The 25,460-nt window shown below is 42.3% G+C and overlaps 1 protein-coding gene across 1 annotated transcript in view; it reads left to right on the top strand.

The window, feature by feature from the left end:
• Positions 1–25,460, top strand: part of GRIN2A (glutamate ionotropic receptor NMDA type subunit 2A) — a 476,283-nt gene that overhangs the window by 389,696 nt on the left and 61,127 nt on the right. Inside the window, exon 10 of the mRNA XM_075010498.1 lies at positions 8,455–8,615. Within this exon, the coding sequence (XP_074866599.1) occupies positions 8,455–8,615 (161 nt within the window). The remainder of the gene's footprint in view (positions 1–8,454; positions 8,616–25,460) is intronic.

Raw genomic sequence — 25,460 nt, 5'->3', positions numbered from 1 at the left:
TTGTTGGTTTAATTAATGAGCCATTATGTTTCCAGAGTATCACTAATGGCTCTCCATAGTACACTTAGAATTACAACCAGATTCACACTTCATATTCCTAGTATCACATGCAAGAATGATATTGGCCCAAAAATAGAACATACAAATTCAGCAGATTGTAACTTTAAAATATGTTACATGACCTGTTTTGCCTAAAGCTTCTTCAAGTTATGCATGTTCATATTCATAAGCCAATCTTCATAAAGCTTAGAGAGGCCCACAACAATATATTTCACTGCATCTTTGTCAGAGTACAGCAGAGTTAAGCTGTGAGACATCCTGGCTGACTGGTTAGTTGGAATAAAGGTTTTGCCCTGTCTCTATCCCTCACACTTGCTATTTCGGCAACACATGCTATGCCTACATAGACAACCTGGATAAATAGACATGCTCAAGTTCTGTGTTAGTTAGTGTACTAAAAATAGAGATGTGAACACTGTGGCACAGGTAGTGGCACAGACTAGTTTCCAAATTGCCACATGCCTCTATCTATACTCAGGTGACTAGCCATGCTGCAGAGATCATGCTTCTATTTTTAGTATGCTTGCTTGACAAGAGCTTGTAAGTATCTGTCTATTGAGACTGGGAGGCATGTTCTCAGCAAAAGTGCAGACATTTTAACAGTGTCATCAGAATTGTTGGACAGAAGCTTCTATCTGAATTTTTGATGGCGGACTGTAATACTTTTTGTAATTCTAATTCATGCTGTACCTGCGATGGCAGTAAATCAGGAACATGTCTCTGCCATGGGTTTTGGAAAGGAAGAGAGTTCAAATGCAGGTATCTCTCTGAGGGATCAAGTAAGGTATGAATAATGGCCTTTTATCAGTCACTCAAAAGGAATCATCTGGAGCAGAAAGGTATACCAATAAAACAAACTATGAAGATGAGAGTAAGACTGTTCTCTCAGCTCATACACGTGTCATATGGGAGGGTCCTAGATCAGTGATCGCCAGAAGTCACCAGGGCCCAGTGGGTAGTGATCAATGGCTCAATGTCGGGATGGTGGTCAGTTTCTAGTGGAGTGCCCCAAGGTTCGGTTCTGGGTCCTGTTCTGTTCAACAGATTTATCAATGACCTGGATGAGGGGTTGGATTGCACCCTCAGCAAGTTTGTGGATGACACTAATCCACGGAGAGAGGTAGATACACTGGAGGGTAGGGACAGGGTCCAGACTGACTTAGACAAATTGGAAGACTGGGCTGCAAGAAATCTGATGAGGTTCAATAAGGACAAGTGCAGAGTCCTGCACTTGGACCGGAAGAATCCCAAGCATTGTTACAGGCTGGGGTCTGACTGGCTCAGTAATAGGTTTGCAGAAAAGTACCTGGGAGTTGTAGTGGACGAGAAGCTGGACATGAGTCAACAGTGTGCCATTGTAGCCAAGAAAGCTAATGGCATATTAGGTTGCATCAAGAGGAGTATTGCCAGTAGATCCAGAGAAGTGATTATTCCTCTTTATTCGGCTTTGGTGAGGCTGCATCTGGAGTACTGTGTCCAGTTCTGGGCCCCCAGTTATAGGAAGGATGTGGATACACTGGAGAGGGTCCAGCGGAGGGCGACCAAAATAATTAGGGGGCTGGAGCATATGACTTATGAAGAAAGGTTGAGAAAATTGGGACTGTTTAGTCTGCAGAAGAGAAGCCTGAGGGGGGACTTGATAACAGCCTTCAACTTACTGAAGAGATGCTGCAAAGAGGCTGGAGAGAGGCTGTTCACAGTGGTCATGGATGGCAGAACACGGAACAATGGTCTCAAGCTGCAGTTGGGAAGGTCCAGGTTGAACATTACGAAAAACTTTTTCACTAGGAGGGTGGTGAAGCATTGGAATGGTCTACCCAGGGAAGTGGTGGAGTCTCCATCCCTGGAGGTGTGTAAGTCTCGCATCAACAAAGCCCTGGCAGGGCTGATCTGATGGGTTTGGTCCTGCCTAGAGCAGGGGGGCTGGACTCGATGTCTATTTTAGGTCTCTTCCAGCTCTATTGTTCTATGATTTTATGCTGTCTTGACAGATCTCCTGTTCATTCAGTGATGATAATTGTTCGGCTTGCATGTATGTACTCCCTCTGCATACATACATTAGCCCTGTGCAGATGGCTAATGTGTAATACACTCCGAGAGAGCCTCCAAAGACCACAAAATCAGATAAGGATCAAAGGTGCCCAACCAGGCTAATTGCAAATGAAGCCCAGTAATAACACCTGGTAGACCCAACAAGGATACTAAGAGTGTGTGCCCATGACAATGACCACAGCTTAGTCAGTGCCAGGAATGGGACACTGCCCCCTAGTATGGACAAAGACAACGAACTTGGGGTACATTTCTTACACAAAAGTACAAACAAGTTATCCGTCACTCCTGATGTATCAAGTGGCCACCCTCTGACGTTACCTAGTTACCACCATTACCTTGTATATCAGGGTTCAGTCACTATTGTTCTGTCAGTTAAAACCCTGGCCTGAACCTGGGTTGGTATGTTCATGTTATCTGTGGCGTGTGTGTTGATAATGAGAGGTTTCTTAATGAGAGGCTCTGTTATAACTCTTCTGGAATATGTTTACAGCTTGTGCTTAGTACTTCTTAGGTATGAGTTTTACTGTAATATCAGCCCTGTTCTTGCCCACTTCTGTGAGCAGGGCCTGCCTCTTGCTCACAGCTTCACTTTGCTGTCTATTATCAAAGTCCTGACCATCATTGTCTAGGCCTGTGATACATGGGCATGTATTTCAGGTCCTCCATCTTACTACCTATATATGCGGCAGTGCTAGCAGCAGGCATAATATAAATTATTTAAGAATGACTTGGTAGCCTTTTGAATAACAGGAAATTGCCTTTTATTATCAAAATTGAAGTTTTCTGTATTTAATTTCAAGATTTTGTTATTAACAAAAACGAACTTGAAAATACTTCACTGAGGCTACGTCTACACGTGCACCCAACTTCGAAATAGCTTATTTCGATGTTGCGACATTGAAATAGGCTATTTCGATGAATAACGTCTACACGTCCTCCAGGGCTGGCAACGTCGATGTTCAACTTCGACGTTGCTCAGCCCAACATCGAAATAGGCACAGCGAGGGAACGTCTACACGCCAAAGTAGCACACATCGAAATAAGGGAGCCAGGCACAGCTGCAGACAGGGTCACGGAGCGGACTCAACAGCAAGTCGCTCCCTTAAAGGGCCCCTCCCAGACACACTTTCATTAAACAGTGCAAGATACACAGAGCCAACAACTAGTTGCAGACCCTGTATATGCAGCACGGACCCCCAGCTGCCGCAGCAGCAGCCAGAAGCCCTGGGCTAAGGGCTGCTGCCCACGGTGACCACAGAGCCCCGCAAGGGCTGGAGAGAGAGTATCTCTCAACCCCCCAGCTGATGGCCGCCATGGAGGACCCCGCTATTTCGATGTTGCGGGACGCGGATCGTCTACACGTCCCTACTTCGATGTTGAACGTCGAAGTAGGGCGCTATTCCCATCCCCTCATGGGGTTAGCGACTTCGACGTCTCACCACCTAACGTCGATTTCAACTTCGAAATAGCGCCCAACACGTGTAGACGTGACAGGCGCTATTTCGAAGTTACTGCCGCTACTTCGAAGTAGCGTGCACGTGTAGACGCAGCTTGACAGTCTAAAAAGAAAATTGCTTCCTGACAGTTGCCCTATATTCTAGTTCCCTTCACAGTACTTCAGAATTATTGAAAATATATGAAAACCTGAGTCCGTAAGTAGTGCTCGTCAGGTGTGGGGCTTTTGCTACCTCCTCATATCCAAGCTTTATAGGCCTTTGATGCACCAACATGTACTCTTCAACCTATGTCCGTTCATAGAATAGATATTACCAGTATGACTGAGCTTTTCAGATTTCTACTTAAGACTAAGTGAACTATTTTCAGTCAATGTATTCATTGCATTTAGGTTATTTGGTTATTTGCAGAACATGAACAGACAATCACTTCTGCCAAATTTAACTCCTTTAAGAATTTGATCGCGGCTATACTTGGTTGACAGTTTTGTGGCAATAAAGTCCAGCCTATGGATTTCTTCTTGCACTATTTGCTTCTTTTGATTTTTTTTCCAGTATTAGGATTTCAGTATTTGAGTTTTGTGATTGGTCTGCTGTGTTATTTATTCTGTTTTCTCATTGAATTACTTGAACTTTATTAGCCACTTCTGTACTAAATAAATGTTTTGGAGTTGAATTTTGGCTGTCAGTCTGAAATCCATTTCTTGAAAATATTGCTGTTCACCCCTTATTAAAACTTGGGTGAGGGTGGGCAGGACATTGGCTGCCTAGTGCACAGTACCAAAAGGAATCATAGACTCATAGGATACTAGAACTGGAAGGGCACCGCAAGAGGTCATTGAGTGCAGTGTGGACCCTCCTGAGTGGGAGGGGCAGATCCTGAGGCACCCACCCCCCATACCCAAGGTGCAGCTCCCCTCTGCTGCTGTGTCTTTACCTTGCTACACCCTAACCTCTACCCAACCAGCTGGGCTGGGGATTACCTGGGGCAGGAAAAATAGGGCTCAGAGGGCCATGCAAAAGAGGGGAGCAGGTTGCCACTCATGCCACCTGTTTGTTGAGTGTAGAGGAGGCCAAGAGGAGTTGTCTTGCTTCTGCTGCCACCACCTGCCTGCCACCACCATGCCCTGCACCAAGTAATCCTGTCCATAGAATGGCTGGAGCAGATGCCACGGGGCCCCCAAAAGCATGGAGTGGCTGTTCCAGTTCTTCCTACAGGCAGGATAGGTGTAAGTCCATTCCCTTGCACTCTCAGGGAAAGGCCACTGGGAAATCAGGACCCTGAGACTGATGATGCTCAGGAACAATGGGAACAGGACAGTGCTCCAGGTCAGCCTGCCAGACAACACAGGCAGGCTAATGAGGGAGTCAGGAAACTGGAGTGAAAAGGGGTCCTGTCCTCCATGTGAGCTGGGTTAGTCAGGTCAGACAGAGAGGGGCTGAGCTAAGTTGAGGGTAGGGAGCTGAGCTGAGCTTGCGAATAGAGTCATGCCAGCCACAGCCTCTGCTGGGAGGAAAATTGCAGCCACACTTCCTGAAACAGCGCATAGAGCTGAACTTGAGACACAACACAGAGACCATATCTATGCTGGGAGGCAAGCCACAGCCACAGAACCATCTGACAGCAGAGGTAGTTCAGTAGAAAGTGGAGTTGGGGCAGGAACGTGCTGGAGCTGGGTATGGTGAGCAGAAGGTCAGATTGAGTAGGGGTGGCTGATGCTGGGGAGAAGGGTCCTGCCACTCAGAGCTAGTTTCTGACCTGCAGCAAAGCCAGGACCTAGAAGGAAGCCTGGGACCTTTGAGGAACAGACTGAATTGCCCTTATATTCCAGAGACTGTGCGGTCTCTGTGCCATTGAACAGAATGATGTGTTTTCCATTAACTTTTTTCCATTTTTCCTTATTCATTTTGAATTGATTGCTGTTTAATATACTGTATTTGCTCTTAACTGTATGCAATCACCTGTGGCTCAGGGAAGTGTCCAGTGTGCTGAGAGCACCCTGAAGTGGGAATATCTGAGGGCTTGCCCCAGATGGCCACAGCAAGGTTTGGGGTCAAGGTTACAGGTCAATCCTAGGCTCAAGTTTGTTGGGGTTATGAGGACTCTGCCACACAGCAAAGTGGGAAGGGAATGCTTGATGTCAGGGAGGCCTCTGAGTAAAGGAAGTGGGAGCGGGTATTCAGATCCTTTCACTGGGCCATTTTACTGAAATAGTGTAGAACCTAAGAAAGTTCCCCTGAATAGCAACACCATTCCCTTGCTTACATAATTAGCATCGCAATCAGGATCTTATCCTCAGCATCCACCGCACTGGTTTACTGGTTGATTTTTTGTAGCACTGTCCAGGCTGAGTTGAGGACCCTACCATTTCTGGAATTGAAGAACTACAGGTTGAGTTTGCTGAACTTCAGTGCTGATTATCAGAACAAACTGAGGCATTTCAACAAGGAGGACCTGAACACAGAGAAACCTTATCACTGGCTAAGGAAGTAATAAACTAATAGGGAACAGAAGCTAAGAAACCCTTTACTATGTCCCTGTGAGTGGAAGGTCACAGAGTTTGGTGGCTTTGTGACTAAACCAGGAGACATTACAGTACAGGAGTCACTGAAGTACGTGAAAATAGCTCTATGAGCTAAAATTACTTGAAGAAGATCATGTGGACTTCACAGAGGAGTATCTCAAGGTCACAGTAAAGTTCATTGTAGTAGCAAACAAAAAATGTGGAAAAGGTAATTGAAGTCATTCTAGAAGTGTATGGAGACATGGCACCTATTAGAACCCCACTAAAGGAGTTCTTTAAGCAAAGGCAGGAGCTTGGTGAAGCAGTATGGGCATACGCCCATGACATCCCGGACGGACTGAGCAAACTGGAGCAGCAAGACCCTCAACAAGTTCCAAACACAGATATGGTTCTGAAAGAACAGTGAGTGCTGGGGTTCTGGGATGACTCCCTCTGTTGTGAAATTAAAAGGAGGTTTAAGGAAGAGCTTGCTAAGAAGTTCCATGAACTCATGCAGGCTGCCATTATGTGGTCAAAAGAAGAGGAAGGTGCTGTGGAAGAGGCAGCCAAGCCAAACCTGTGTACGAGAAGTGGGGCCCTACTGAATGCAACTACTGGAAAAAAAGCCCTGCACCAAACACATTTAACGGTAGAAAGTGATGCCATCAAATAAGTGGGAGCCCAACTAGGGATATACTCCAGATAATGGCTCAGTTGGTGAAAGAAGAACATCCCATTAATATGAGTAAGTATGCAAAGACATCAGGATCCTGAAGATCCCCACTGAAGGATGAACTGGGAAGTTACAATTCTGTGTAAAACCAGGGCATACTAACTGAGAATGTTCACTGAGGGGGAGAGCTTCACAAGAAGTATGAACAGAGTATAAATGTTTGATTTTAGGGTAAGCATGAATCAACTGGCAAAGATAAGGTAGGGAAATAATCCTTTAAACAGAAAAGCACTGTGAATGTGCAAACAGAGATATACAGTAGAAAACATATTGCAGCAAAAATAAATGGAAGTAAGGTTTCACACTAATTTGTGATCAATTTCATTAAAATTAAGTATTTAATTGGAATACCATCCCGTGAAAATATACTGCATAAAGAAACCAATTCTGAGTCTAAAGTCAAGGTGTGGCATGAGTGAAAATGTTTCTAGAGCAAATAGTTTATAGGCAAGCTTATTGGCAATCTGCCTAACATTTGGCATTGTAGCCTGTGAATTCTGAGCAAAATTTATGAAGTACTATCTTTGCGGCCCAAAGGAAGCAACTGCTATGTAAATGAATATTGGCAGACTACCACACTATACAGTAGATGAATTAGGACTCTAACCTTTACAGTAATAACAAAAAAAGCATTTTACAACTGAAACTGTGGCAAGAGGATCATAGATAATGTTTTTCCAACAATTGACTGCTTTTAGTCATATTAAATTGAAGCTGCTCATTAGTCAGGTTACTTCAGGTTAGGGACAATTTTAGCTAAATGTTTTAATTAACCTTCACTTCTGGTAACAATTTCCTTACAATGTTATCCAAATGTTTACTCAGTCTGAAACCTAAAAGCCCAAGTGTGGTGCCTGCTCATTCCTACTTGCCTAGCTCCGTAGCTTGTCTGTTTTTAATAAGTCGAGGCTGGGCTCAGTTGTGCACTATCCCAACTGAAATTGTCAGAGGTCACTTTTCAAAGGTTTCAAAGCTTCCATCTACACAAAAGCAGCTGTGCTGGTTCATGACCACTTCCTACACTTGGACCTCATGCTTTCTTCTTGCATGGGCAAGCACACTGCAGGTGCTGGTCTGGTGCAGTCCTTGTGGTCCCTTGGGCCAGAGGCCAAGCAAAGGGAAGGCTCCTTGCATCCTATGCAGTCTGCTATGCAATCTGTGTCAACCAAGCAAATTCTCACCTAAAACTACACAAAATAAAAGAACACATCTAGCAAGGATTTCACATGAGAGAGGTATTTTCTGAGTAGCTTGTAACTGTACCTCACTTGTTCATCCCACTGTTTTACTCGCCCTTTTTTTTTAAATTTTTGTTTTTGAAGGAAGGGTTCCATTGCCTCAAGCCTCCAGTGGACAAATCAGGTGCCATCACAAGACTCCCTACAAGCTGTGAGAGAGAATAGTAGATGTCAGAAATGGGCTGATGTCACTGTGGGCATGAGCATATCCATACAGCTACACAAGCAACAAAAGGGGCTTTTGCAGGATATGTTAATCCAGCATGGCAGAAACACAAAATGAGGAGCTTTTAGTTAGATAAAGCTCAGGCTTTGTATGCGTATTATTTAACAAGAAATCAGTCTGACAGAGTTGTCTCACTTACGCCATGTATTTACATGCCTCTTCTTAATGTTTCTTTCCTTCTATCTAGTTTCAAAGACCATACGATTATTCACCCCCGTTTCGATTTGGAACCGTTCCAAATGGGAGCACGGAGAGAAACATCAGAAACAACTACCCTGATATGCATCTCTATATGACAAAGTATAATCAGAAAGGTGTTGAGGATGCTTTGGTCAGCTTGAAAACTGGGTAAGCAGTTCTGACTTATTTTAATGAATGCTGCAGGCTTTATAGAAATGGAGGAACTTACACTAACAATGATAAGTGGCAATCAGATACCCTGCCTTGATTCTTGCTGAATGGTTCTCCTCAGAGATAGGCTTTGTAACCACAGGGTAGAAAAACCTATCTGCATGTGGTGGCCATGTCTACACATGCCCCTCCCTTTCAGAAGAAGCATGTTAATGAGGCACTTAGAAACAGGTTAGTGAGGCAGTGACATGCATATTCATTGCCTCATTAGCATAATGGTGTCCAGTTGCGCTTCGAAAGTGCTGCTTTCAAAACTCAGACTGGCTGTATAGAGGTGGGTGTTTCAAAATAAATCCCACACTTTGAAATTCCCTTATTCCCAAATTCCCCAAACGAATTTGGGAATAGCTGTTTCGAAATAGGTGCTATTCTTCTTGCAGTGAGGTTTACTTATTTCAAAATAAGCAAACTGCTATTTCAGAATTATTTTGAAATAGCTGTTGGGTTATGTTATGTTATACTAGGAAAGTTATTTATGTTATGCTAGGAAAGATATTTTAAAATGGTACTCAATCCTGCTGGAAAGGTATAAAAAGTGGGGTTCCACAGGGGTCTCTTTTGGAACCGGTTCTGTTCAATATCTTCATCAATGATTTAGATATTGGCATGGAAAGTATGCTTATTAAGTTTGCAGATGATACCAAGCTGGGAGGGGTTCCAACTGCTTTGGAGGATAGGGTCAAAATTCAAAATGATCTGAACAAATTGGAGAAATGGTCTGAGGTAAACAGGATAAAGTTTTATAAAGACAAATGCAAAGTGCCCCACTTAGGAAGAAACAATCAGTTTCACACATATGGAATGGGAAGAGGCTGTCTAGGAAGGAGTAGGGCAGAAAGGGATCTAGGGGTTATAGTGGACTACAAGCTAAATATGAGTCAACAGTGTGATGCTGTTGCAAAAAAAGCAAACATGATTCTGGGATGTATTAACAAGTGTGTTGTGAACAAGACACGAGAAGTCATTCTTCCACTCTTCTCAGCACTGGTTAGGCCTCAGTTGAAGTATTGTGTCCAGTTCTGGGCACCGCATTTTAAGAAGGATGTGGAGAAATTGGAAAGGGTCCAGAAAAGAGCAACAAGAATGACCAAAGGTCTAAAGAACGTGACCTGTGAAGAAAGGCTGAAAGAATTGGGCTTGTTCAGTTTGGAAAAGAGAAGATTGAGGGGGGACATGATAGCGGTTTTCAGCTTTCTAAAAGGGTGTCATAAGAAGGAGGGAGAAAACTTGTTCTTCTTGGCCTCTGAGGATAGAACAAGAAGCAATGGGCTTAAACTGCAGCAAGGGAGGTTTGGTTGGACATTGGGAAAAGTTCCTAACTGTCAGGTTGGTCAAACACTGGAATAAATTGCCTAGAGAGGTTGTGCAATCTCTGTCTCTGGAGATATTTAAGAACAGGTTAGATAAATGTGTATCAGGGATAGTCTAGACAGTACTTGGCTGTGCCATGAGGGCAGGGGGCTGGTCTCGATGACCACTCAAAGTCCCTTCCAGTCCTAGTATTTTCTGATTCTATGATAACATACCCTGAGATGTAAACACTGTATACTACCTTCTTCTTTTTGAACATTTCTTTTCCCTTTGAATGAAAGGTTGGTTTCCATCCATTTGACCCCAATGGTTTATCTCACTGCTTGCATATCACATACAGTAGCAACTTCTGAACAACACAACATTAGTTGTGATAATCTTGTATAAACTCATGGGTTATCTTCAGAATTGGACATTTTCTTACTAAAACCCATTTAAAACTATCAAAATTAAGCATAATAAAAGATAGAGATTATTCACTTTCATTGAAGATTTAATTCCAAATGTATTAATCAAATAAGAGACTCATGATAGCCAAATATTTAATGAAGTAGCAGTGTGGCAATCTCACTTAACATCTTATTCTACTACTTAGCTTTTCTTTTCAATATTTAAAGTTAGTATGGAAGTTAATTTTCCTGCTTTTGTTTTAACTGTTACTTTTGTTTGGGCCTCCAATTCAAATAACTGTTGCCTATCATTTTAATATAAACTTTCTTTGTGTACTGGTAAACAGCTGTTTTATGTCTCTTCTTATATCCAGATGCTCAGCTCTCTCTTAGCTTTTACTTGTACTCCAGGTCAGGTCCTATGAACATTTTTCATTTTTATTGCTCTTTTCTGAATTGTCAATGTCTTTTGAAAATGCAAGTTGCCCAAAACCGAAGGCAGTGCTGCAGCTTATGCCTGACTAAACTAAGTTCTATGTTTGGGTATGTGTTAGGACAGCTGAGCCTTTCTGCTTCATATATGACATTTCTTGAAGATAGCTACACGCAACAAAAATATTTGTTTTGGCCAAATATTGTGAATTTGGGTTGTTGTATGTGCTTGTGTTTCTTTTGTACATGGTTTATGCAGCATGATTTTTTTACACAGCTTCTTGCACTGTCTTGACTTACTTGACTTATACTCTAGTACTCCAAGTGAAGCATAGGTCATATACAAGTCTCCTCCACTTCACTCTGTCTTGAGACAAAACTTCTTGCTGGCTCCAGGAGTAGCCCAATTGTTACCCTTCAGCCTCAGTAGATCTTCTCCACATTGTCAGAGGTCTTCCTCTTTTGCATTTTCCTTGCAGGTTCCATGTGAGAGACTATGCTGGATGATGGTTTTCTGAGAGCATGGCCCAGCCATCCTCACTCTCTCCTCTTGAATTGAACATGAAGTGGTTATTGTCCTGCTCTGATCTAAAGCTCCTCATTTGTGACAAAGTCTTGCCCTCTGAAAGATTCTAAAAAGTTGCTGTGAAACAGAAAACACCACTCAGAGGCTAGTATGTGAAGAAAGGTTATTGGCTGATTGCAAGGGAATTCTGAATATCCATTAGAAATCAAAACTCATTCCTGTTGCACCAGCATCTCCTTCTCCCTACAAAGTTTAATCCTCTTGACAGCATGAACTATTCATTTTTCATGGACTTTTCCCACTAGAATTTCTGTTCCTCCTCTAAGTGATTTCTCAAACTGGACATCCCTAGATGTCTACTGTCTTTCCCTTGACTGACGCTTGTGCAACAGATGATATTTTCCAGGTCAGTATAAAACATACAGCTAGATTCTTAAGTATTTTGTCTCATGCCATCTAAAGAAGGATTAAAAGTCAAGTAAAAATACATCATCAGCTGCTAAAGTTTCAGACTACAAAAATACCACTTTGTCTTTCATTATATCCTAGTAGCTTCATGCTAGTGGGATTATAGGACTTCTGCAGAAGGAGTTGGATATTATTTCCCCTTAGACTCTGCAGGGCAAATTCTGCAAAGGGTCCAGATCAGTGTTATGATTGTGGATGCTCACTCTGTTACCACAGAGCACCATGTTGCAGGCCAGGGTACACATCAGAGGCTTCCTGTTATGTTCTTAAATAACATGTACGTCACTTGTGCTCTCTGTTACCACATCTCTTCTGTTTCATGCATAGCATACAGGTGGCTTAATCTCAGTGAACTGACCTGCCCCTCTTGCATTCTGGCTTCTGTTGTTGCTTCTGATCTGAAATTTTCTGTTCATGTTTATTAAATAAAATATCAAAACAAAACCTAAAATAAACAGTCACAGTAGGTGTACAGCACACAAATACAAAAAGAAAAATCAAACTTTTCATACCCTCGACTATCTGTTTTAAGAACAAAAAGGTCAACTTGATTGCTGTTTATGCTTTTTTTTCACAACCATAGGTAGCTCTAGTCTTTTCTACAACTGCCCCATTTCTCTCGTCCCCTTTATGTGCCAATTTCTTTAGCATGTGGTCTATTCTCAGAGCTTTCAGGCCCTCTTTACATTAATTCTTGTGCAGGTCAGCTTCAGCCCTCTCAACTGAAACCACTGTCAGTCAGGTCACCAGTGAACTCCTGTGGGCCAGGCTCACAGGCCCTTTTCTTCATGCTTATTCTTTACGTTCTGTCTCTCACCTTCATCACATTCCATACCTTTAAGCTTTTTTCCTTGATCCTGGCAATTTTGATGCTGTGTTGTGGAATGACATTACTCCGGCTAACAAACTGTGAACAGAACCCATGACCTCCTGCAGCACTAAAAGCATCAGCTGCTTGAAGGTTTAATGTTGAGTTTCTTTCTTCATTCATTCTTTCATGTCCCTATATTTGTACTGTATTGTCAGCATCTAATTTAGAAGGTAAACTCCATGGAGCAGGAGCCTGATCTCCCTTTGTACGGTAATAGATACTTGCTAAGTACTAGGTATTCAACCATAATGTTGTGGTATCCATATAAAAATCAAACTAGAAAGTAGCCTTTTGAGAACTATAAGTTTGGCAGTTTTTCGGATCTGAAGCTTCCCATTGGCTTTGAATAAGCATCAGCTTTTTTGTATACTTTTCTGAACTGAACCTCCAAATCATTTGAGCCTTGACCATCACTATTAGAAATACCATTAAAATAGTTTTCATGTTGGTTTGGTGCTGCCATTTAGCAAGTAGCAAACCAATTTCTTCATGCAACAAATGTCCCTCTCTTTCTCTTTCTGCAGATGTTCCCATTTCCCAATGCTCAATGCAAAGAAAGACATGTAATTTTGTATTAAGGGCTGTCCAACCCTTTCTTATTTGCAGTTTGAGTGCTGTCTATAGGTATGTAAATATTTGAACAAAGATAGGATTTTTGGTGGCTTCAATTTTAAGTCTTTGGAAATACAAATGGTTCTACTGCTTCCACAGGTATAAAGAAAAATTTGGTAATTCAGTGGAAAATTATTAACCCTAGGCACTGTGACTGACCTCAATCATTATGATATAGGCTACGTCTACACGTGAAGCCTACATCGAAATAGCTTATTTCAATGTAGCAACATCGAAATAGGCTATTTCGATGAATAACGTCTACACGTCCTCCAGGGCTGGCAACATCGATGTTCAACTTCGACATTGCGCAGCACCACATCGAAATAGGTGTTGCAAGGGAACGTCTACACGCCAAAGTAGCACACATCGAAATAAGGGTGCCAGGCACAGCTGCAGACAGGGTCACAGGGCGGACTCAACAGCAAGCCGCTCCCTTAAAGGGCCCCTCCCAGCCACAGTTGCACTAAACAACACAAGATACACAGAGCCTACAACTGGTTGCAGACCCTGTGCCTGCAGCATGGATCCCCAGCTGCAGCAGCAGCAGCCAGAAGCCCTGGGCTAAGGGCTGCTGCCCACGGTGATAGCACCCCACAGGGGCTGGAGAGAGAGCGCGTCTCTCAACCCCTCAGCTGATGGCCGCCATGGCAGACCCCGCTATTTCGAAGTTGCGGGACGCGCAACGAGTACACGGTCCCTACTTCGACGTTGAACGTCGAAGTAGGGCACTATTCCTATCCCCTCATGGGGTTAGCGACTTCGACGTCTCGCCGCCTAACGTCGAAGTTAACTTTGAAATAGCGCCCGACGCGTGTAGCCGTGACGGGCGCTATTTCGAAGTTAGTGCCGCTACTTCGAAGTAGCGTGCACGTATAGACACGGCTATAGTGTGCAGTAGTGTGTGTGGCGAGGCAGGTCTGACTTCATTGTAACTGCTTTCTAGTGTATAAAAGCACACTTTCAGAATGATTCAACGCTTACTTTCTGTTTAACAATGTCACATACCAGTTACTGCAATCACAAGTGTGGGCATTAAAAGCATGCTCCTGATTGTGTGTTACATTGGGGAGGGGGAACATGTGGAAACAAATGTTAGAGAGGTTTATTTCAAAGTGCTTTCTCAAAGCCTTCCTGATATTGTCACCTTTGTGCACCTTTAAGAGCTATATTGCCTGCCTGCTCAAACTCAACAGCCAATACTGTGCCTCAGTAGTCCACCCCTGAGCAAACAATTCCCCCTACTTTTCATGCAGATTATGCAACATACAACAAGCCATAATAATCATGGGAATATTGTCCTTGGTGAGGTGCAGCCTGCCATGGCAACACCTCCATCTCACTTTCAATCACCCAAAGGCATATTCAACCACCATATGGCACCTACTCAACCTGTTGTTAAACCACTCCTTACTGCTGTCCAGGTGCCCCGTGTATGGATTCATGAGCCAGGGCTGAAAGGGATAGGCCAGGTCTCCCAGGATCACAATGGGCAAGTTCACATTTCCCACTGTAATCTCATGGTCTGGAAATAAGGTCCTCTTCTGCACAACTGAGGAGCAGTGTTGCTGTAGCACTTCAAAGGGGCCTAGAACTCCAGCCACCTCTGCTGCTACTTTGGCCCATTCTCTCCCCATCGGCAGGCCTGAGGCCAGTGTTCCTGCATCATGCACCTTTCCAGACCATCCCTCTCTGATGTCTATGAAATGCCCATAGTGGTCCACAAGCATCTACAACACCATCAGGAAGTATCCATTCCTGTTGATGTACTCTGTGGCAAGGTGGGCTGGAACTAAATTGGAATATTTGTACCATCTATGGCCCCCTTACAGGTGAGAAACTTCAAGTCCTCAAACCCAGTCCATATGTCATGCACATTTCCCAGAATCACAGTCGTATGTGGCAGAATGTGATTTATTGTCCTGAACACTTGCAGCACTACAGTGCCAATGATAGAGTTCTCCACTACAAACCAATTTGCAACTGAGTGGTAGCAATCGGGACTCATCCACCTCTGAACAGCAACTGCCACACACTTCTCATTCAAGGGGGCAGACCTCATTCTGGTGTCTTTGTACTGTAGATCGGCAGCCAGCTCAGCACACAGCGCCAAGGTGGTTGCTTTAAGCATATGAAGCTTCTGCAGCCACTGCTCTTAATCCCACACCTGCATGACAATGTGATCCCACCAATCAGTTCTGGTTTCCCTAGCCCAGAACCACCAATTTACCATGCACAACTGCTCTGTGAGTGCCCAATGCAATGACGAGTTGCCTTTGTCCATATCATGCACGCTGTCAAACTCCTCTGAGTCTTCTTCCTCTGTCAGTAACTTTAAGAGGATCTCAGCTGCCATCTGTGTTGTCCTAAGGATAGTTAACAGAGCACATGACAGCATGATCCATTCTTTCTCACTGCAGATTCTGGCATACACAATGGAGAATGCTGGTTGGAAAAAAGCAAGAAAGGATGCTGGAAGCCCCTGAACAAAGCAGTGCCTGACAGGCTATTTTGCATGGTTCCAAGATGCCTCACATTCTGTTTTGAAGTCCCACAACACCTAGTGACAGATGGTATCACTAGGCACTGGTGGATGCATAGCCACTGTGCATTTCTCCTTCTGTTAACAGGGGAGCTTAGAAATGGACATTATTTGTCAACACGGAGCAAGTGTAAATGTGCTTTGGCAACTTTATTTTTGGCACCTTACACATGTCATCATTAGTTTTCTCCCCAGAATTTGGTGGTATAGACATACCCTAAGGATTAACTAGGAAATGTGCTTTTAGATTTTTGGAATGCAAGACCAGTACACAATTTTTATTAGACTAAAGTCAATGCTATTTTCCTACAGGCATGTTTAAAGTTATTAGGGTGCTTCAACAGTGTCACTTGAATATTGGTTTATTTAAAAAGAAAATCCTGACAGAGGAATTATTTTGTAATCATGCCAAGTAGGAACCTTTGTAAAAGACAACTGAGAACAAGCTGAGCAGAATGGCTTGAAAGAGATGTTTCCCATGTGAATATAGGATGGTGTGAAAATATTAATCCAAAAATCAAATAGGTTATTAAAAGTGGCATGCTAATGAACAGCCCAAAAAATGCCAAAGAGTCACCAACGTAAACTTCTGGCATCTCATTAGCATATGGTCACATGATTTGGAGTCCAGAAGATTTTCCGGAAAAAGGAGTTTCCGGAAGGAGGATTTCCTTATGGGAGATTCCCCAGGTGCCGCGCCTCTAGAGCCTGCAAGGGCTTCTTCCAGACTCCAAATCATGTGACAGTATGCTAATGAGGCACCGGAAATTTACATCTACTCCTCATTAGCATTTTTCAGGCCGTGTATTAGCATGCCACTTTCAGAAAAAGTGGCATGTGTAGAAATGGCCATAATGCTTAACATTAATAAGGCTCAACAAAGTTCCAGATGCTCAGGCAGGTTCAAATAATCCCATCACAAAGTTCTTGTTCGTTAGCCCTTTTTTGGATTTTTTTTTGTGTTTTTGAAATGTGTCCAGTTCACAGCTTTGCAGACTCCAATTATCCACTAACATGTACAAAATGGCCGGAAGAAGTTCTTGCTCCCTCTCCAAAGCATTTAACCATTACCTGGGGAGGGGAAGAGTAATACATCTGGAAAGAAAAGCATAGTACACTAGGTGTGAGAGTTTTGAGAAGGGCGAGGCTGTGCAGGCAGGAGGGTTGTGGGACTTTAGAATGTAACGACATTTTTAATGCCTCAAAATTTTCTAGATTGCCTTTCATGGCCAGTCAATTGACTGAGAAATACTGCCCTGGATCATGCAGTCCCTCTAATTTTGGTTAGCCAAATTTGAATTTTGTATACTTTCTTTCATGCTATTTCCTGCGTAACTTCAAGTAATAGTGTTCTAAATAGTTATCCAAAAAAACCCAGAGAGCTCTCCATAGAGTAAGTCATTTTCCCAAAAGACACATGTCCTCTGATTGTTCTTCTCACTTCCTGTTTCTACCCCAGCGTTGCCAGTCTTACTCCTTTTTGCATCTTTCAACGTGTCAAAATAGAACTTAAAAGGAGCAAAAGAAGCAACTTAAAATAACTGTTTTTAAATGGTTGAATCTTCACTCCATTAATATGAATAAAATTTCAGTAAGGCTACGTCTACATGAGAATCATCTGTCAACAGAAGTCACTGTTGGAAGGAATTTCCCAGCCAAACTTCTTTTGACAGATTGCATCTACTCATAAAAGCAGACTGAAGGAGTGATCCACTCTGTCGATGCTCTTTCTCAACACAACAGCTGACTGGGAGCTCTGCAAACAGAGCTGCCCCCGAATCGGAAGTCCTGTCTGTCAACAAAAGTGCCCAGAAATGTATACACAGCTGTTTTGTCAACAGGAAACTGTCAAGAAAGGCATTATACCTGAACATGGAGTGGTACAGTGCTACCGGCAGATGTGCCGAGTTTTGTCAACAGACTGTCAACAAAGCACATTTTGTGTGTAGACGCTCTGTGGGTTTTTCTGACAAAAGCTCAGTTTTGCCAGAAAAACCTTCTAGTTTAGATGTAACCTAAAAGTGCAGCCTGTTAATAGCTATTTGAAGACCTTAACACATTGAAAAAAAATCTTAGATTCCATAGTGTTATGTTGTGAACAACCCTGAAAGTCTTGGAATGCTCAACATTCCATCAATTTTCAAATCCAGTTTTGTGTCCGACAACCCATTTCATTACACATCATCTGGAAAAGTGAAATAGTAAGTTTGCTATTTCCACTTAAATTTCAAAAACCTTCAGATTGTGACATGTGTACCCTTATAGTGCATTAGAAAAATGGGGGGATCAGTCCTGCATCCACAGGGAGATGGTTAGGATTTCATAATAAGCCTTTGTCATTTGTAATGTCCATAATTCTGTTACTTTGGAGGTCTGTGGGTTTTCTCTGCATTGCTACCTCTCCTTCCACTAGGGCAGCTCTCCAGGGGAAGGGTAGGGGGAGTCCAGGCCCACTCACTACCCTGAGCTCTGGCCCAGGGACCCTAGATGGCTGGCCACTGATGCGGCTTTTCCCTTGACCCAAACACAGCAGCCTTTTCCTGGGCCACTCATCCCACCACTTCCCTCTAGCACCTTCCCCACCTCCAGTTGTCTCTCTTCCAGAACCTCAATCATCCAACCCCTCTTCCTGGTCTGCTCATCTATTCCTTCCCTCTTTCTGCCTGGGGACACCTTTTATAGCTAGCCAGAAAGCCTTACTGGCAGTATGCATCTGACAAAGCAGGTCTTTGCCAACAAAAGCTTATGCTCAAAAATATCTGTTAGTCTATAAGGTGTTTCATTGTTTTAACTGTCAGCAGGCATATGATTAACCTTTTTGCTTCAGACTGATTGTTAACGAGTCCCAGCTGTGGCTGGGCCACATGTTGTGAGCCTAGGTGGGGAACAAAGAGGCACTGACCCGGCTCTCAGAATATTTGAATCCCACTATGCTCTTGAGTTGTGCTGCCTGTGGTCTGCCACAGTGTTCTTTTGGTAAAGCTTCCAAAAATGAGCCGAACCCAGCTAACACTTCAGTTACAGAACAAAAGCCTCTTGTTTCCTTTGGCAGCACCTTCTGCTGTAAGGGTTTAGATATCTCTGCTGCCTGGAAATATCTGCAGTCTTTCTTCTGTTTGTTCAGGGTCTTTCCCTCAGGCCTCACTGCATGGAGAGTGTTTGTCCAGTTCCTGCTCACAAGGAACCCCGTCATTTGGAGCTTCCTTTTCAGGAGCTTTCTATAGCTCAACATTTTAAATACTTTTGTTATGACCTAGTGATCCTTGCTTAATTAACTGCCTACTTACTCCCTGCTTACCCAGTTCACTATACTCCGTGTATATCTGCACTAGATGGGAGATCCACCTGGTCAAGTTTGATCTTCTGGGATTTGATTTTGTGTGCCTAGCGGGGAAGTACAAAATCAAACTATCAGTGATTGACAGTCAACCCCTCCACTCCACATTCCTGTCAGGAGTAAAGGAGGTCAATGGGAGAGTTTCTTCAATCTACCTTTCTCAGTTAGGTGGGCCAGATAGTTTGATCACAGATATGTGGATCCCAGCTATACAACTGTGGTACCTTGAATTGTATATCTATGATTAACTTTAAGGTCTAGAGTAGACCTGCCCTCATATGAATGTGAGTTGATGCATTCCCTTCAGCAGAGCCTATCACAGGTAGGCTGGATAGTCAACAGCTCTGCGACAGGGTTATAGGAATAACCATAAAATGCCTTGAAATATTTGAGAGCCTTTTAAATTCCAAATCATACTCCACCCTGTATAGCTTTTCAAGTGTATGCCCTAAAACCTGTTCTGTAAAGAGGAAACTTTCAGGAAAATTGCTGCATAGAATTTCTTCAGGACAGTTAGTACTTAGGGATTTTTTGAGTGTCTAAATACAATGTGTGCTGAGGAACAAATTATTGATCTTCCTTATAGGAGCTGATGAAAGTATATACTGGTACATCCAATTTTTCGATATGCAAACAGAACAGATAGTTGATGCTTCAAATAACTGGCTGCCAATGTTTTACAGGAAAATGTCCAAGAAACATAAAGTAACCCATGAGAGTTACACAACTAGCTTCTGGATGGCTTTAATCCTCTCATTGCAGCTGCCAGCCCCTTTATCAGGCAATAAATTGGAGAGTTTTTGAGACTAAGAATACATTTCTGCAGTTTACATCTGTAAAACAGAATCAGAATGTCTGTAGAAATTTAGTCTACAGAAGAGAAGAGTCAAAGGAAATTTGATAGCAGTCTTCAACTACCTGATGGGGAATCCAATGAGGACAGAGAGAGGCTGTTCTCAGTGTTGACAGATGACAAAACTAGAAGCAATTGTGTCCATTTGCTGTCAGGGAGGTCTGTGTTGGACATTAGGAAAAACTATTTCACTGGAGAGTGGTGAATCTCTGGAACAGGTTACATAGGGAGGTGGTAAAATCTCCTTCCCTACAGGTCGTTAAGTCCCAGGTTGACAAAGCCGTGGCTGGGGTGATTTAATTGGTTATTGTTACGGCTTTCAGCAGAGGTTTGGACTTGATGACCTACTGCGGTATCTTCCAACCCTATGATGCAATGATTAATCCAGCCCTGCATTTAATGCAGAGCAGTGCCTAATTAGTTTGAAATGTAAAATCCAAATAGGGTTTCTTTTAAACATCTGAATATCTATACATGTGAGTAATGTTTTTGTGTGTCACTCTGTGCAAACACTCTACTGACCTGATCAGCCCACTCCATATATTTTCTTCTGGTTGGATGAGTTAGCCAATAACTTCATTTAGTTTGTTTTTTATGGCTGCGGTAATGCAACTGCAGTTTGCACTCTTGTACTGTATTTGAGCCTTAGTTTACGTTCACATATCTGCACAGTGAATAGAATTATTCTCATTTGATATACATTTGGATTCACACAAATTGGAGACTGGGGGGAAAGCTGTGATTGAATGAGAGTGAGATTGTAAGGGTATTATCCATAGGGTACTAAGCTTTATTTAGAGATCTGTTTGTTAAAATATCAGTTCTGAAATCTGAAATCTCATAGGATTAAAGATTTCCAACTGGAATTGCGAATAATTTTCTTCCTTTTTACTATTGCCACTGTTATTAGTGCCTGAAGTAAACAGGAAATGGTTGGTGTACTGCCACTAGGATGTGCCGTTGAGTGCACAAATTTTAAAGGATTACATTGTACATAGCTTTTTGGTAGTGTTTTCCAAACTTCCAAAAGCTGAAGACCCTTTATCCATAGGGAAATAAAACTAGTCATTCCCCATCATTCCTGCAATGTGAAAAGAATGAAAACTCACACTGGTTTGTGTAGAACTTTCCTGTCCTTCCTCACATGCATTGATGAGCAGAAAACTAAAGTATCATTGGTATCTGCCATATCGCCCATTGACATGAATGGGGGAATGCACACTTGATAATTATTATTTATGAACTCAGAAATCATTGTGTCAGGTAGGTCATATTTTAAAAATTTTCTTCACAAGTGTAAGTAATGTGGAAAAGAGAGGAAAAGCTGAGAACAATTGAGAGATCCATGCTCCCCTAAAAGTTGTTCATGACTTATCCTTTGGAAAATACTGAAGTACGGCCATTTATTTCTGTGCTTTTAAATTCCTTTAGAAGCATATCAGTGTTAACATACATACTCCCTAGGTATTTTTATTCCATTTCTGTCTAAATCACCCTTTAAAATGTAATTATATTTAGCCTTTTAAAAGTAGAAATAAAGGAACAGAGGATTGAATTAATTAAAGACCTTGTTCTACTTCGTTCCATCTGGGAAATCTTGTTTTTTTTCTTGAAAAATTACTGTGCTAGTGTTATTGTCAGTTTGATTTGGTAATGATAACAGACATGCATTTATATGCGCTGTATTTATGCTGCATTTACTGAATCAAAGCCTTAAATCTAAAAAAAAAATATTCCCTCAACTAGATGTTAGTTTTGAGTTTCTTATTTTCCTAAACTGAAGCTTTAGAAGTACTTCATCGCCTTAGTGTCTTAACTTGAAGCAAGATTTATCCTACCACATAAAACAATAATTACACCTTTTACTTTCAGTCATTTTTGTTGCTGAGAGAAATTTTTATATGAATTCAGAAGGTACTTAGAGGGACTGAAAAGGATGTGAATGGAATTAGACTGAGAATGAGTTGTGTGTCACAATTCAGGTCACAATAGATGAATGATGCACAAAGATTCATATGAGTTTTCCTGGTAGCCTGAAGTTGGCCTAACAGATGAGGTAAAGACTTTACAATCAGTCAAAATGCAGTATGATGTCAAAGGTCTCGCAGAAATTTGCTTTTATATTGGTCTCTGCATTTTCCATGTATGAATTTCAGTGAGGTATTTTAAGACAAGAGAGAGATGAAGAGGAGAAAATCATTCCCTATCTATCAATCAGATAAATAGGTTAGCTTATGTTTTAACTCATATGATTATAAGGAATAGGCAGGTAATGTAGGTTCCCCCTAACAAGCAAACAGCTTTGAAGTGTCTCAAAATACAGTATGTGGATTCTGAAGAAATTTGTTGTTCTTATAAGGGTCTATATGGATGGTTACCGTAGGCTAGCACTATTGAAAACCAAAACATCAGATAGCAAAGCAGAATATTTTTTGTCAAGCAGTTGAATAGGAAAAATACTTTGCAGCTGTAATTTACAATGGCATTTCTGCCTCTTCCAGCCACAGCCTGAAAAGTGTCACACAAGGAACAGAAGATCTAGTGTGATTCCTTTCCCTTGCCAGTTGTAGCCTCATCCCATCTCTGCTCCCAGCATTTCAATGGATATGCTAACTTCAAAAATACTGCTGTCCATCCAAAAAAAAAAAAAAGCTTTAAATATAGCCTGAGTTATTTTCAAGCATTTCTTCAGACTCACTTCTTGGATTTTTAAAATTCTGGGTCATATCTTTTGCTCCTGGTTGCCTACTCAAATCTAGCATAGGCTAGCAGTGTTTAAAGTTGTATGGCCCTGTGATGAGTTTTGTCTGATTCCCAATGGACAAGTATCTGTATCCATCTGGCACAAATTGGCAAGCCCTGCAGGGAGGCTGTAGTAGATTAAGGTCATGTCTGTACTACAAAATTATGCATATGATGGTCTACATCTGCCACAGTAATTGTATTGCTTGTTCATGTCTATGCTATGCTCCTTGTTTGGTGGATTCACTAGGAGGTCTTACCAGTTGGTGGACTCACCAGGAGGACTTACACCAATTGAACTGTCAATGTGAAGCACTCTGGGATGGCTTCTGAAAGCCAGCAGCAGCCAACACAAGCAGTTTAATGTTTAGACTGACTCAGTATTGAGCTAACTGTATTGACACTGACTCTATGCCATTCATGAAGGTAGAGTTAAGTTGGTGTAACAGGCAAGACACATTGGCAAGAGCAAAATTTTAGTGTAGATAATTAAAGTGATAGGTTGATGCACGGCAGCTTACATTGACCTAACTCTGTAACATAGACCAGGGCTAAGCATTGAATGATGGTGGAGACTTTATTATCTTCTTAGATAACCTTACAAATAGGCCCTTGGGGGGGTCAGGTTTCAAAGATACATTTAAGAGATTGCATGTGTCATGCTCTGACGCTGATGTATATAGTACTTGTTTTCTGGATAAATGGAAGAGTCATTCTTCAGCACTGTCTGTCCAGTATCTTTTATGAGCAACATATTTAAACACACAAAATGTGAAAAAAGAAATCCCACAAAAAGGGTTTGAAATGGCTCAGATACATGATTATGTTTTATCCAGCCTTGAGCAGATTCCAGTAGATTTGCTTCAAACAGAAAATCCCACTGTAAGTGCTGTTGTAAAACTGATAACTGTTCTTGCTACTACTGAATTTATTTTAAAAGGCAAAGAGTTTGGACAGAATGTGGCTGTGGCTTTTGAAAGACATGCATTTCAAAAGACCCTTCTTCCCATGGAAGCACAGCCGGCTGCAATTATGCTAATGAGGCACTGCATATTCATGATAGCACCTCCTTAACATCTGCCGAAGTGCCATATGACCATACCCCCTCCAAAAGGAGGGGCTAGTGTGCCCACAGCCTGCGTGTAAGATATCTGCAGAATTCATGTAGAAATCATGCAGTCATCCATAATGATTTAGTCATAGAAGCACGCTATTGATGCAAAACTTAAAAGAGCAAAATCACGGTTAGTAAATAACACCGTAAAAATAGTAGTGGCTTGAAAAATTGCTAACTGTTGACCTGATCTCTGTGATGAATCAATAATCCTAGTCAATAGTTATGCCACAGAAACCTCTGCATCATGTCATTCTGTTGAAGCAAATTTGGTCATATCCAGAATAATTTAGGCATGCTTCCAACATAAAAAAAAACCTGTGATTTTATTAGTAAATCTGTAAAAGTCATTGAAAGAAAAGGTCTCCCATTAACGCCCTTCCATTAATTAGCCTTAATTGTATAATTTGCCTTTATATGTGTTGCACAAAAGCAAGAAAGAAAGACATTAAAAAAGATAATGAGAGCTAAAAAGGAAACTGCTGATCCAAGTGAGAAAGCAAGTATTCACAGAATAGATAGCTAAAATTTTCAAATAGTGGGCTTCTCAGCAGAACATTAAAGGATATTAAATTATATAATAAAATAAGACCAGACCTTCAGCTTCAATGGAGCAATGAACATTTACACAAACCAAGGATTTCAGCAATTAAGTTTAAGGAAGAAGCGAAGAAAGAAATACATCTTTGGACTTGTTAACCTTATCCTTAACTTCATCCCATTAATTATTCCCTGAAACACCTTTAGTTTCTCAAAACTGAGACACTGAGCTTCTCCTGCTCAGTGACTCAGATTGTGACAGCTGAGCTGATGATAGTCCTTGAATAGCAAATAAAGCAAAATAGGACACAGGGGCTACGTCTACACGTGCAGCCAACATCGAAATAGCTTATTTCGATGTTGCGACATCGAAATAGTCTATTTCGATGAATAACGTCTACACGTCCTCCAGGGCCAGCAACGTCGATGTTCAACTTCGACGTTGCTCAGCCCAACATCGAAATAGGCGCAGCGAGGGAACGTCTACACGTCAAAGTAGCACACATCGAAATAGGGATGCCAGGCACAGCTGCAGACAGGGTCACAGGGCGGACTCAACAGCAAGCCGCTCCCTTAAAGGGCCCCTCCCAGACACACTTGCACTAAACAACACAAGATACACAGAGCTGACAACAGGTTGCAGACCCTGTGCCTGCAGCATAGATCCCCAGCTGCCGCAGAAGCAGCCAGAAGCCCTGGGCTAAGGGCTGCTGCCCACGGTGACCATAGAGCCCCGCAGGGGCTGGAGAGAGAGCATCTCTCAACCCCCCAGCTGATGGCCGCCATGGAGGACCCAGCAATTTCGACGTTGCGGGACGCGGATCGTCTACACGGTCCCTACTTCGACGTTGAATGTCGAAGTAGGGCGCTATTCCTATCTCCTCATGAGGTTAGCGACTTCGACGTCTCGCCGCCTAACGTCGAAGTTAACTTCGAAATAGCGCCCGACGCGTGTAGACGTGACGGGCGCTATTTCGAAGTTGGTGCCGCTACTTCGAAGAAGCATGCACGTGTAGACGCAGCTAGGGTGAGTAGCTTCACTTTT

The sequence above is a fragment of the Carettochelys insculpta genome, chromosome 16, assembly GCF_033958435.1.
Source record: "Carettochelys insculpta isolate YL-2023 chromosome 16, ASM3395843v1, whole genome shotgun sequence".
Lineage (NCBI taxonomy): Eukaryota > Metazoa > Chordata > Testudines > Carettochelyidae > Carettochelys > Carettochelys insculpta.
This window is presented reverse-complemented; position numbering and strand designations above follow the sequence as displayed.